This window comes from Macrobrachium rosenbergii, chromosome 31 (genome assembly GCF_040412425.1).
Source record: "Macrobrachium rosenbergii isolate ZJJX-2024 chromosome 31, ASM4041242v1, whole genome shotgun sequence".
In the NCBI taxonomy this organism is placed as follows: domain Eukaryota; kingdom Metazoa; phylum Arthropoda; class Malacostraca; order Decapoda; family Palaemonidae; genus Macrobrachium; species Macrobrachium rosenbergii.
Genome location: NC_089771.1, coordinates 29,779,563 through 29,792,125, shown reverse-complemented (window position 1 = coordinate 29,792,125; position 12,563 = coordinate 29,779,563). Strand labels below are relative to the sequence as shown.

The 12,563-nt window shown below is 37.3% G+C and overlaps 2 protein-coding genes across 4 annotated transcripts in view; one reads left to right on the top strand and one right to left on the bottom strand.

The window, feature by feature from the left end:
* Nucleotides 1-202: 202 nt before the first annotated feature.
* LOC136855501 (uncharacterized) lies at nt 203-8,082 on the bottom strand. Of its 2 annotated transcripts, XM_067132600.1 has the most exons (7): nt 7,935-8,082; nt 5,938-6,271; nt 4,992-5,115; nt 4,652-4,835; nt 3,908-4,071; nt 2,774-2,979; nt 203-1,120 (listed from the first exon to the last, which is right to left on the bottom strand). In XM_067132600.1, exons 1-7 carry the CDS (start codon nt 8,005-8,007, stop codon nt 1,102-1,104), a joined length of 1,104 nt encoding a protein of 367 aa, XP_066988701.1. In that variant the 5' UTR covers nt 8,008-8,082; the 3' UTR covers nt 203-1,101. The 2 variants fall into 2 exon arrangements, with proteins under 2 accessions (XP_066988701.1, XP_066988700.1); XM_067132599.1 differs by lacking the exon at nt 203-1,120 and having other exon boundaries at nt 2,565-2,979.
* A 165-nt stretch (nt 8,083-8,247) lies between these two features.
* LOC136855500 (major facilitator superfamily domain-containing protein 8-like) overlaps nt 8,248-12,563 on the top strand; it is a 41,226-nt gene continuing 36,910 nt past the window's right edge. Inside the window, exon 1 of one of the 2 annotated variants that reach the window (XM_067132591.1) lies at nt 8,248-8,494. The gene's annotated coding sequence lies outside the window, so the exon portion shown is untranslated. The remainder of the gene's footprint in view (nt 8,495-12,563) is intronic. The other variant, XM_067132594.1, reaches the window with a different exon arrangement.

Here is a 12,563-nt window from a genome sequence, read left to right as displayed (position 1 = left end):
TTATTTAGGCCCAATAGTGTTATTTTTAAGGATGAACAGAATTACTTGGCAAAACATCTTAGGTGCAGCTTCAGTAAGGTAAACTTTCATGACAAAACCTTGCCTATGTGTTGGGTCAGATTTCGAGACCAATGACTCTCAAAGATCTGGGATAGTCAGCATATTCCCCTAGTAACTGGGAGGTCGTCCAGGACAAAATCACTTTAAATGCATGTAGTATAATATAATATTCCATACAATAAACAAAAATGTACTGGCACTAGATATGGACATGGATGTCCCTCCTAAAAAGAAGGTTAAAAGTCCAGTTTCAACATTGGCACCACATGAATACAACAATATAAAAAAAAACACGAGGTTTCAGATATGATTCAACACTTATGCATTGTATTGAAATACATATAACAAACAACTGATTACAAGAGGTTACTTGATTACAAGGGAGGTTACTGTACTACATGGTTTCACCGATTTATCCTTTCTGTATAACTATTAATAACCATATATTTATAAACACATTTTGTCATCAATGACTCATTCCTGAGATGACAATTGATACTATCTCACTTGAATTTGATCATCTGTTCTTATATACTGTAATCACAATTTCCAACGCAAATCTATCACTGGTCAATATTCATCAGCCTCCTTAAGTACACACAGTATGCCTTCTGGGAATATAGAATGCTAAAGAGGCTAATGATGGGTTTAAATGTCATTTTACTGTAATAAAAAATTAACCTCCTGATTATTTATATGCTATACAGTCACCCTGAACAAGATCTTTTGGGGAATGTGAAAATTGGTTAATTGACAATTTATTCATCTCCCTTTGCTCCAGTAAAGTAACAAATGCAACTGAACATACACAAGAACAATTTCTATATCATGTTTATAAAATAAGTCTTATATGACAAAATGTTTTGCATACAATCCTAACAATTTTAAGTTCATGGTCATCACGAATCCCAAAATAAATTCATGGACTTCATAAATCCTAAACACTTATTTCCCAGAAACCAGCTGATCACTTACTGGCTAGTTGGCAACTGCATGCATACATGCACTCTGACATCCTGTTCCATATTAGGACCTCACCTCTCAAGTAGTCAATGCATGGCTGTGAAAAGAAATGTGGTTGGGAAGAAGGAAATCATATATATGATAGGCCTGTATATAAAAAGTAGTTAACAAAAAGATTATATTTGTTGTGCAAAGCCAACATATATAGGTGCCTCAGTTACTGTACTGTCCAGGAGGAATGCTTGACAGGATAAAGAAAAACTCCCAAATGGCTGATAGAAATGAAGGGTCTGACTGAGAGCCTACGGGCTCGAGATAAGCAAGGAAACAAATGAGTTGCTGTGGCTGTAGAGGCCAAAACCTTGTGCAAATAAAGCAAAGGGTTTGCATTTGCAGGTCCTGCAGATTATGTACCTAGGGCATAGCAGATGCATGTACTCGCATGGTGCAGCCAATGCCAAGTCCTGGCAGTTTAAATTTAGTTTGAACACTGGAAAACGTGAAGCCAAAGAGAGAATGACCAAACAAATGAATCGGGGTCTGCTCATCTGAAGGTGAAGTAGGTCATTAATGTTAGTGAGTTCAAAAGCTCCAAGGGACCCAGCCTGGGTCAAATGCTTACAAATTCCCCTACACTTGAAATCACAGATTGAAAATTCTGCACAGCCATCAAAGGGTAAGCATCTGGAATTTTGTGTGTGGTTGTAATATGCACAAAACCATCAATTGCTAACTATCCCCATTCTTCCGTATGGTTAAGAAAGGGGGAAAAAAGGTAAAAACCTAGTTGAGTTTGCAGGGGCAACCTGTAAAATACTAGACTGTGACAGTAACTTCAGCTGAGTCTATTCCCCCTTTACAAGGATCTCCTGATGGCTCAAAGAGAAGACCACTCCAGGCTGAATCTTGTACTTGTGGGACCTCATATCACAACAAAGTGAGGATGCAATGCCTTCCAGGCCTGAAAAAGGTTTTGTGGGGGGGGGGATACTTCACAAACATTGTAAAATTAGATTTACAGTTAATGCAATACAATACAGGCAATGAAACCAGGAAACACACAAGGATTACTAAGCAATACCAGATAGCACTTGTATCTTGATAAGGAAAAATTCCTACTAAAACATGAGCTACCAACCATATACAAGATAAATCCTAGTGTTCATACATGACAATGTATTTATAAATGCCCAATCAAAATACTGTACCTCACATTAAGACGGGAGTAAAGTTGCAATTAACCTCACATTAAGACAGGAGTAAAGTTGCAATTAAATAGAGTACCCATGGCAAAACAGACTGCCATATACAAAACACACTGGAACAAATTAAAATATCTGACTTCGATTCAGTGCAAATCTTCAAGTATATGAGGGGGAAAAATGGCACAAAATCTGAGTGATTTTAAAGAAAAGGAAAAATTAATCCAAAGTCTGGTATCAGTCCATGAGGATATCCATTAACAGCAAGGTGGACACAAGAGGAACTGAAAGTCCTAGGGCCCTGATGCCTGTTGCTGTTGTCCAGCCAGGAGACTAACTTCTATTATCATCTGGGAAAGAAGAGCCTAGGATTGGTGAAAACCACACAATTACAACTAGTGGGTTTGCACGATAAAAAAACTTGGATTTTTCCAGTGAGAAAGCTTTAGGAAGCTTATACTGGAAAGCAGTATCATTCATGTCGACAATAGCCACTTTCCAAGTTAAGGATGTGATTACAGCCATAATTGAGAAGCATATCAACATACCTTTGAATGACTATATATCCAGTATGCTTTTCATCTTGACACCTCCAGAGTTTGGTTTCTGGAGTATCTCTTTTCTTTCTCTCACATTCCTTAACATACAAGTCTGAAAGTGGGATGGTACTGGTCCAAACCGCTACTTCTGCTGGTAACACTTCGGAGGCAATTTGATTGTACGTGTCAATATTCGTGATGTTATTGGACGATGCCTAAAAATGGGAGGAAAAGTATAGGAAACTTTGAATACTTTGTATCAATCTATCAAAAATATATGTTTATCAGTAAACATCCGTAAGTGCTTCTACCCTTTGTGCCAAAGTTTCAAAACACTAAATATTGTCTGCTATGAAAAAGTATTTATCAATAAAAGTTACTAAAAATCTCCTATCTTGGGGAGCAGTTATGCCTAATTGTGAGATTACATATTCTCTTGAATAACTCGCCAATCTATCATATCCTGCACAAGATGAATTTGTTAAGACATATTACAAGGAATTAAGTTCCCTTCTAGCTTTTCTTACACATGCAAGTGTTGCTCAAAACCTTTGTTTTCTCACAAGTATTTGCTATTTGTATAATTCTGTTCCCTGTGAGAATTTGGTAATGTATTACGATGTTATGTTAAATTTTGTGAAGAGTTAAGGTACAAGAGACCCAAAAAATACTCTGGCACAAAGGGATTTGTGTGACAATGCCAAGACAGACCACAAACTTAACCTAGGTCCTCATATGAGATCTGCCTGATTCAGAGGGCTGTAAAAAGTGATTCTGCATTTCTTAATTATGACCAACATTACAGGGTGTCGAGGTATATATGTAAAAAATGCGAGGTTTGTCTGATGACTAATATAAGTAGGCTGAATTTTTATGATGAATAAATGACTAGTCCCACCACTTTGTGATATGGCAAGGCTACTACGTTGATAACATATTTAGGAGTCCATGCCCTTCCTTTTTTTATTTAACCATCACAGTACAGTGCTACTTAGAAATTTATTGCAAACACACATGTTAGTAGTATACTGTCAATTTGTTATGGCATTAGAAAACTACTTAATATTTTGTGTAATCTTCCCAAAACAAAACAACAACAGCCAGAACATTAAGTTTACAGAACAAGTTACCAAAAACACTTACTGGTAGATGATCAAGTAACTTGAAAACGACAAACATTCTCCTCGATAATTTTATCAGCGAATCTGAGAGCGATGAAATATACTCCTTGTATAGTTCTGCCGCTTCTTCAGCTCCAATATTTTTATAAATATCCCAAGTTTTATGAGTCCAGTGAAGTGCTGATCCTGGAATACAAAAAAGTGAAAATTTCTCTCCTTAAAATTACTAGGATAAATGTATGTACTCACTTCGCTCTAAAAATATAAGGAATCAATATAGTACAGTTGCAATTGGAATACATTTAGTTATTATACAAGTTCCTCTTCTGTTACGTCTAACAGAAAACTAGGACAAAGAATACCATTATTGTAAATCCATTAACAATGTTTTATAATTCTATCTTAGGTTAAACTACTAGTTAATAAATATGGATACTCGTGACTATTCTTTTTGGCAAAGAACTACAGTATACAGTACTGTATTTTAGAAAGACTAGGTAACAAGTGACCAGTTCTCCAACTTTGGACAGAATAAGCATTTGTCTAGAATATGACCAGAAAAGAACAGTTGAAACACTCAACATTACTGTGGCAAAGAAAAATCAGACAATGATGCACCTACACAGAATTAGTTTATCAATTAAAAGGGGACATGAATATTGCTTTATATTAAAGAAGACAATCATAAACACAGGTTATTGCAATATATAGAAAGCTGAGTTATACAGAACTATAATACCAAAAGATAAAGTGGAAATACACCTACCCATAACAACAAGCGTAGGTGGAGTTTCCTCATCATTCAGCCATTCTTTAGTTAGGTTTGGCAACAATTCAAGTAATGGGCTCCAAGTAAAAGTAAGTAGTAATGGAGCTTTCAAGTGTTTCACTAAGACTGGAATTCCTTGATATTTTGCCAAGAGCAGAGTTTCCATTTTTCGCCACAGACCCTGTCAACAAAGGAAAGTCAAAATCAAGGCCAACAGGTTGAAATCATAATAAAACTGATGAAAGAACATCCTTGTACCATACTCTGAAAAGCAACAAAAACAATATCATTATGCAATACTCCCAAAGAAACCGGTACACCAGTCTGGAAAACTCACCTCTCTGTACGACTTTTTCCGGTAGACGAGCATGGGACTCTTTAGCCTCCTGATTAAAACATCATAAAGATTTCTGATGTGAGAGTCACCAACAAACATCCAGTGCAATTTCGAAGTCTTCACTCTGAAGTTCAAGTCATTGACAAGCTTGTTAGTAAGCTGCAAGCTATATGGCATACTGCATGCATATGTATGATTAGTGAATTTTGGAAAATAAAAAATATACATGAATTTCTGAAGGCCACAACCACAAAAATTTAAGCAAACAATTGTTTTTGTGAGGATGATTATTTCTTGTGTTGGTTATTCCAAGAAGCAAGTGCCTATGAAGACAGCATCTTATGGCTTGGGCACATGATATTATGAAGCTATTGTAATGCGACAAAAGGCAAAATCAGAGCCCTCTCTCTACCTTACTACTCTAGAGGCAAGATGCCAGACAACTACTGCAACCTATTTGCTTATAGATGTAACTCGCAGGTTGCTGGAATCTCTAAACAAGACCTACAGTAACAGTGGATCCATTAACGTGGGCTCTAAGAGAGCACAGGGACTCCAAACTAATCCAACTACCACCACTTTTCTTTCACATGTTAAACAGAAGACTGTGGTCTCTGGGGCATCAGAAGACAATAATTTGTGCTTTTTAAGAAGCAGTGAGTCTGTATGGAAATTCTTTTCTAAACATGATACTGCAATTACAGCCTACCCCACTCTGCAATATGCATTTGGGCTGAACAGTCCAACCCTCAAGGATAAAAAATGGGCAACTTTATGCTGCAATCCTACATACAGACACTTAACACATGGACTTGGGCATTGCACAACTAGAAACAGTCCAGTACTAAACAATTATGTATAAAAGAAAACAATAATGCAATATAGTACCTCATTTGGAATCCTCATCCCTTCCCATTAACTTACAACTTTACAAAATCATACATACCCTCGGTTGGAATCAAACCAAGCAGGACTTTTGGCAGCACAATCTAAAATGTTCTGCCTGTGGTTGAAGCCATAATCATACATTCTGCAACACTGGTTTACAGCAGTAAGTTTCCCATATTTATAACAATGCTTGGAGAGAACTGGAGGTGTACGTCGCTCTGAAGATATATTTGAAACAGATGTCCTCTTTTGCCTGGTATTTCTGTATTTGTAATTTTTCCTTGTTTCCAAGTTAAGCCACAGACTGCACTGAAGACTAAATGCAGCAGCCAAAATTATTACACAAGTCATTTTGAAGACAGTAGTGGTATACGGCATTTTACAATGCAGATCTGTAAAATAAAATGAACAGAAAAAACATGAGATATAAACCTACATGTAATACTAGATATTATACAAAAAACAAACACTGTACTAATTTTCAATAAATACTGTACTAAGAACTTGTGATATGTTTTGTTAAAGGTATTCTGACATTTCAACAGCACTGATATTCTTCTCCATTCTATGCCACATTCAACAGAACAGGGAACAAGACTAACAACACATTCAGCCAAAATCCAATTACTGTTCTTAGCATTTGATTATTTAGGGAGCCCAACTGTTCAGTAGTTTTCAGCTGAAGTCATGCAGTTATCTGGCACATTCAAAATGGTTCAGCAGAGAAACAGATGTCATGAGGACCTTAAAGAACACAAACAACCATTTTGAATGTGATACCATGAGCCAGATGATGCTGAATGCCACATCATATGTTTTGTGATAGCAATGAGAAAGGAGAAAGTCAGGAGCATGTGACAATATAAAAAATGATAAGTGATAAGGAAATTATGTTTTCGTGTGGTTTGAGATGATTAGGTCATGGAGAAAAAAACAAGGAATGAAGTGCTACATAGAAGGAGTACAAATATACAAGAACAGTATATTGGAAAGGAAGGGCACTAGGCTAATGCCTGAGAAGCACAAGATGACATGCAAGATATATGTGTGAATCATGCACTGTATGCGGGCTTAAATACACTGCTAAGCTTCTATGGTGTACGGAGCAACTGACTGTGGGAGATTTCTAAACAAATTAGCTGAACATAATGTATAATCATCCATGTATAGGCTATTACTCTTTAGACTTCCCTTTTCCTATGGTATTTTCATGAAGTCCAACATTTCCAGTTTCCATTTTAAAATCTGGTGATTAATGATCCCTTTCTCTTCCATGCAAGCTAATGGTTGCTTTTGAAAATCTCAAATTCCTGTCTATCAATTACTGATGAATGGCTAACACCAAGTTTTATCCCTTTTGATTCCCTGTATCATCACCTTCAGTCATTTCAGTGTCAATTTAAATCATATAAAGGTGATATGTATTTTATGACAGGGATAGGGATATGGGGAGCCACGTTTCCAGCAGGTGGCAATCCAATACCCTACGGTAAATCACTTCAGTTAGGATGTCCCCCTGTAATTAACTCTATGAATTTTATGACCTTTTAGGTTAGGTTAGGAGAGGGGCACCGGGTGCAAAGCCCCTAGCCATAGAAAAAGGACCTGGCCCAAGGTCAAGTAAAGTTAGGGTGTATCAATGTAATCATCATTGCTACATTTACATGGTTCAAGATTAATCATTACTGCTACATTTAGATGGTTTTAATCATTACTGCTACATTTACAAGGTTATAGATTAATCATCATTGCTACATTTACATGGATGTAAATTTATCGGTGATTATTACCTATAAAATTTTGTCAAGACTTATAGACCTACTATCATAAAATAATTCTGTTCTATGAATCTCGATCTCATTTATCCACCTATTTTTTTTTTTTCTTTCTTTTACCTACTACAGTAATTACAAAATGGTTAGGCATATTTGTACTAGGCTAGGTATGGGCTACAAGCATTTCGAACTAGTTATTTCTCAAGACTAATAAAAATTCCCATTTCAGGACCTGCCTTTAATAACCACGATGCAAAAACTCTCGGAAAAAAACACTCACTCTGTTGCACACTAAATTTAATCACTCCTGAGGGCCAAAAAGAGCGGGGCCCCATTAAACTACATAGGGACATAGGCCTTAAAAAGACACTTTTTCCACGTTGTTTACATTGATGGAAAGTTTGATACCGTATCACAAAGACTTTGGAAAAATTGCGAAAATTGTCTGTGATTGTAAAAATTTCATTTTAGACCTCCAGCTGAATTAATTATCACAATTTATCAAATTGGAAGCTGTCAAAATAATTATATCGTCAAGTTACGGGAAGTTTGTCACGTTGACGTGACGTAATGACGTCATTCATGGAAACCTCAACAGAAGAATGTTGGAAACGTTTGAGTGTTACGACGTTTTGTCGAATTACGTTTTGTTTACAAGAGTAATTTTATGTCTGTGTACCTGAATTTCAGCTTGAAATTAAGTGAATTATACAAACCAGTGCTAACTATAAAAGCGCACGGTTACCTACAAGAGGCGGTGCAATTAATATTGGACACTTCGTGTAGTGCAAGGTGTCAGGATTTATCACATCACCTTCGGCAACGAGATCAACGGAATTGGTAAATATTATTACAACAATTATGAATTATTATAATTTCCAAAACGGAAAATGAATGTAAAATTGGCCACTGACAATTTCCATCACTTGTGTTTGCCTACCACCAAGGGCTTAAATCGTAAATGTTTCATCTGTAATTTTTCCTAGCTCCAATATTTAGCTTCATTATACAAAAATAACATTAATTTTCACACATGTTGGATTCATGTTGCCGCTGTAGAAACTACGAAATATAATAGGCAAAAGCCTGGAGTCATTGCAAATGAACTATTAAATTAATTTTTATTTGAGATTTTGTGAAACGGCACGTTTGATCCTCTGTGATATGCTCTTTTTGAATGAACCCAATGGTGGGCAAAACTACGCAGTAAATTTTGATATCTTGCAAATTCATTTTTTAACATTTCAAGAAAATGTTTTTGTTGATCATATTACCCAACAAATACAGTCAAATACATAACATTTTATATACAGATTTATTTGTTAACATATTAGGAATATGTATAAGACAACAAACCTAAAATGTATTATTATTATGAGTCAGTAAAGTAAAATACTGTAAGCCTATAGACTTGGAAAGGGTCCATTACGGAAAATGAAATTGATCTGCATAATGTAGACATCTTTTTAATTGTTGCAAGAGTTTCTGGGTTTGCTAGATTTTAGCAGTGTGATTATAGGCTATACTGTCCAGTGTGGGAGAGCTCAGCATTGCCGCTTGTGTTCATTCATAGTTTAGCCCTCCCTTACTTTTGACCGATTATTAGCCAGATAGAAAGCTCTCTATCGTCTGTATCATAAAACTAAGGTTATTTAATCTACTCGAAATGCAGCAGTGCGTTGTTTGTAGACAATGACAAATGAATGATTGAAGTCAGTTGGTGTTCCTAGAGATGGCCCATTGTTGTGTACCTAACCTTACAGTTTACAGTACTCTCTCTTCATCAACATGCCCTTTGGTAGAAGGTCCTTCGGTGAAAGTGTTGCAGGTGGCGAGACTAACTTCGAAATGTAGACAAGCCTTTGAAGTTTAAGTCCAGCAGTACCACTGAAGGTTGGAGGTATACGCCCTGCACTGGCATGGTACACAAACTGTAAATGCTGCAGGCTGTTGATCCAGCTACTGTAGGTTTAGGTTCTGATTTGTGTCACCTTTGTTTCCAACTTCTTCATGAAGTCTGCCTCTCTGTTTTGTTCGTGGTTCCACTTATTTGTCAGAGAGACAAGGGGACCTCTTTAAGTGGAAAACAAGAGGACAATAGCCAAATTTAGATTCTCTGTAGCAGCAAGGAAGAGCGATCAACCATAGTTATAATATATTCGTTAGATTTCGTCTTATCTTCTGATCCTTTGCTTTGATTTTAATCAAAACATCATTATTTCATTTTTCCAACACTTTTGCAATAAATTTTTGGAGCCACTGGCTTCCCTTGTCCACTGCACTAGGGAGATCTGACTGACCTCAGCGGTCTTGCAAGACCGATTGTGAAACGACAGAAGTCAGGCTGTCTTGTGAAATGTACTCCAGGTTTCTGTGAGGTCATTAAAGACACTGTGAGTCAGTGTCGTTGCTTTATACTTCATGTCTTAAGCTCTTGCAAAATATCTCCAGCCATGTCAAGTCATTGAAAAATTATATCTCCAGCCGTGTCGAGCAGGCATCCAACGAGTGATTCTGAAAGATGTAGTAATAGTCCATGTTTTCCTTGCCTCCACACATACTGAGTGAATGCAGCATGACCAATTTAGCATGATGCTGAAGGTAGGCCTATAAGTGTATAAAGAAGGATAACTTGACCCAAAATCAGACCAGTGACGATAGGACTCAGATGAAGATAGACCTATACCCTTTTTGACCACAAATATGTGTAAAATTAAGCAAGTTTAGTAGGTCTGATAAAAAAACAAAAGAAAATCTTTCACGACAAGACTTACAGAGTTGAATGGTCTTGAGTAACACTTCCAATTAACGAGAGACACCTGAACGACACTTTTCGTAACACCTGGCTCATGCGCACTCCTTGCGAAGACTGGCGTTTAATAATTACTCTCATTTTCTGCTCATTTCGTCATTGCGTGACACTTCGTCTGGTTTTGTTTCGTCATTTTTTTTTTCGTGGTTTCTTTAATTCAGCATTTTCGTCTTCCTCGTCTCTTCGGTATTGTTTTTATTCTTTTTATATGCCATTTCTTTGTTCCATTACTTTTCCTTTGTACGGTTTTTGTACTCCCTTTTTTTATGTTTTGAGTTACACAATTTTCTTACTGATCATTTTATCCAAAGGGTAACCATTTATTATTATTATTATTATTATTATTATTATTATTATTATTATTATTATTATTACGTCGCCTAATGACATCCCAGCTGTCGTAATCCTACTGACATGAGACTAGTTCACTTAGGTAATTAAGCCCCACCCTTCCTCTCTCGTCCACTCTCTCTCCGTCTAATGCCCCGGTAACGTTCCCTTTTTCAGTGTCTGGGCAATTGCGTTCGATCCCGGGACCCGGGAGTGGTTGTGTGATGCAAATAAAGGGAATAAAGTTTAAGTAGTAGAATTGAATTGCTTGGGTTTTATATTTGATGGAAGAAGGATTGCAAAGGCGAGAAATGTGAAGATACTTAGAGGTTGTAGAAAGGTTACTTAAGAGGGGAAGATGGACTAGTATTTAGAGATATGGCCATGTGAACCTCCCGTGGAGAGGTAGTACCGTCAATGCACCTCATGCGGTGCACTGTAGGCATTACTTAAGGTTCTTTGCAGCGTCCCTTCGGCCCCTATAGCTGCAATCACTTTTTGCTGTACCTCTGCTCGTATTCTCTTTGTTCCTTCTTACTTTCCACCCCCCTCCTGAAATGATTCATAATGCAACTACTTTGAGGTTTTCCTCCTGTTACGCCTTTTAGACCTTTTTGCTGCCAGTTTCCGATTCAGCTTGGAATGACCTCACAGGTCCCAGCGCTTGGTCTGTGGCCTAAATTCTACGTTCTGTTCTCTATTCTTTGGCCATGTGAAGAGAATGGAATACGACAGACTTTCAAAGAGTATGTAATTCTGAAGATTGGAGGTAAATGACGAGAGATAGGCCTATAAAGTACTACTGTATAGATGGATTACAGTAAGCCTTAGAATGGCAGGACCTCAAGATTCAGGAAGTAAAGGAGTGCTTGCAGAATAGAGGTGAATGATGCAATGTTAGTATGGGGTTTACTATAAAGCTGGTGAGCTTTCTGTGTAGGTGGAAGGAGCAGCTAATGTGGGATTTTTTCTGCGCGTGGAGTCTGTCCCTGACACAGAAGTTAGAAGTATGAATATGATAGGGTCATTTGTACTCTCTTTTCAGGAGACACAACTTCTTAGAGAAAACAGCCTAATTAATTTGAGGCTAAAGGCAGCTATATCATTAGGTGAGCATATTTGCCAAGAGCTGATACCAGAAGTAGGTCTACCTGCCATAGGAAATCCTAATGGTTTGGGATACAGACATATCGTACCTGAGGGCAAAAGAGTGCTCAGTAAAGGGTTGTGGACTCCTTGGTGGTAGGAAATGCTTCGTGAATGACAGATGAAGCCTTGGAATTCGCGCTTTTCAAAAAGATGAAGCCTTGGAATTCGTGCTTTTCAAAAAGATGAAGCCTGAATTGGCAAAAGAGTTCAAAAAGATGAAGTTGTTGAAATTGCGCCAAGAAGATGAAGCCTTGGAATTCGCACTTTTCAAACAGATGAAGCCTTGGAATTCGCGCTTTTCAAAAAGACGAAGTCTTGGAATTCGCGCTTTTCAAAAAGATGAAGCCTTGGAATTCGCGCTTTTCAAGAAGATGAAGCCGTGGAATTCGCGCTGTTCAAAAAGATGAAGCCTTGGAGTTCGCGCTTTTCAAAAAGACGAAGCATTGAAATTCGCGCTTTTCAAAACGATGAAGCCTTGGAATTCGCACTTTTCACTCCTGTGGGATTCCGGGAAAAAGACATTTTTGAACTAACTCCATTATGGAAGTGAAGTGTGGATGTTGAATGCAAATTCGAGGGAAAAAGGGTTGAGCTGTTGAGATGAACTGTTTGTGTAGT

Bases quoted from the DNA above. Each gene is read 5' to 3' on its own strand.
- LOC136855501 (XM_067132599.1), bottom strand. From the start codon at position 8,007: ATGTCCCTATGTAGTTTAATGGGGCCCCGCTCTTTTTGGCCCTCAGGA. The intron at 5,116-5,937 runs GTATGTATGATT...CTTGAACTTCAG, and splicing joins TGGTTTGATTCCAACCGAGG to AGTGAAGACTTCGAAATTGC. The intron at 2,980-3,907 runs GTAAGTGTTTTT...TCCCATTTTTAG, and splicing joins AGTTACTTGATCATCTACCA to GCATCGTCCAATAACATCAC.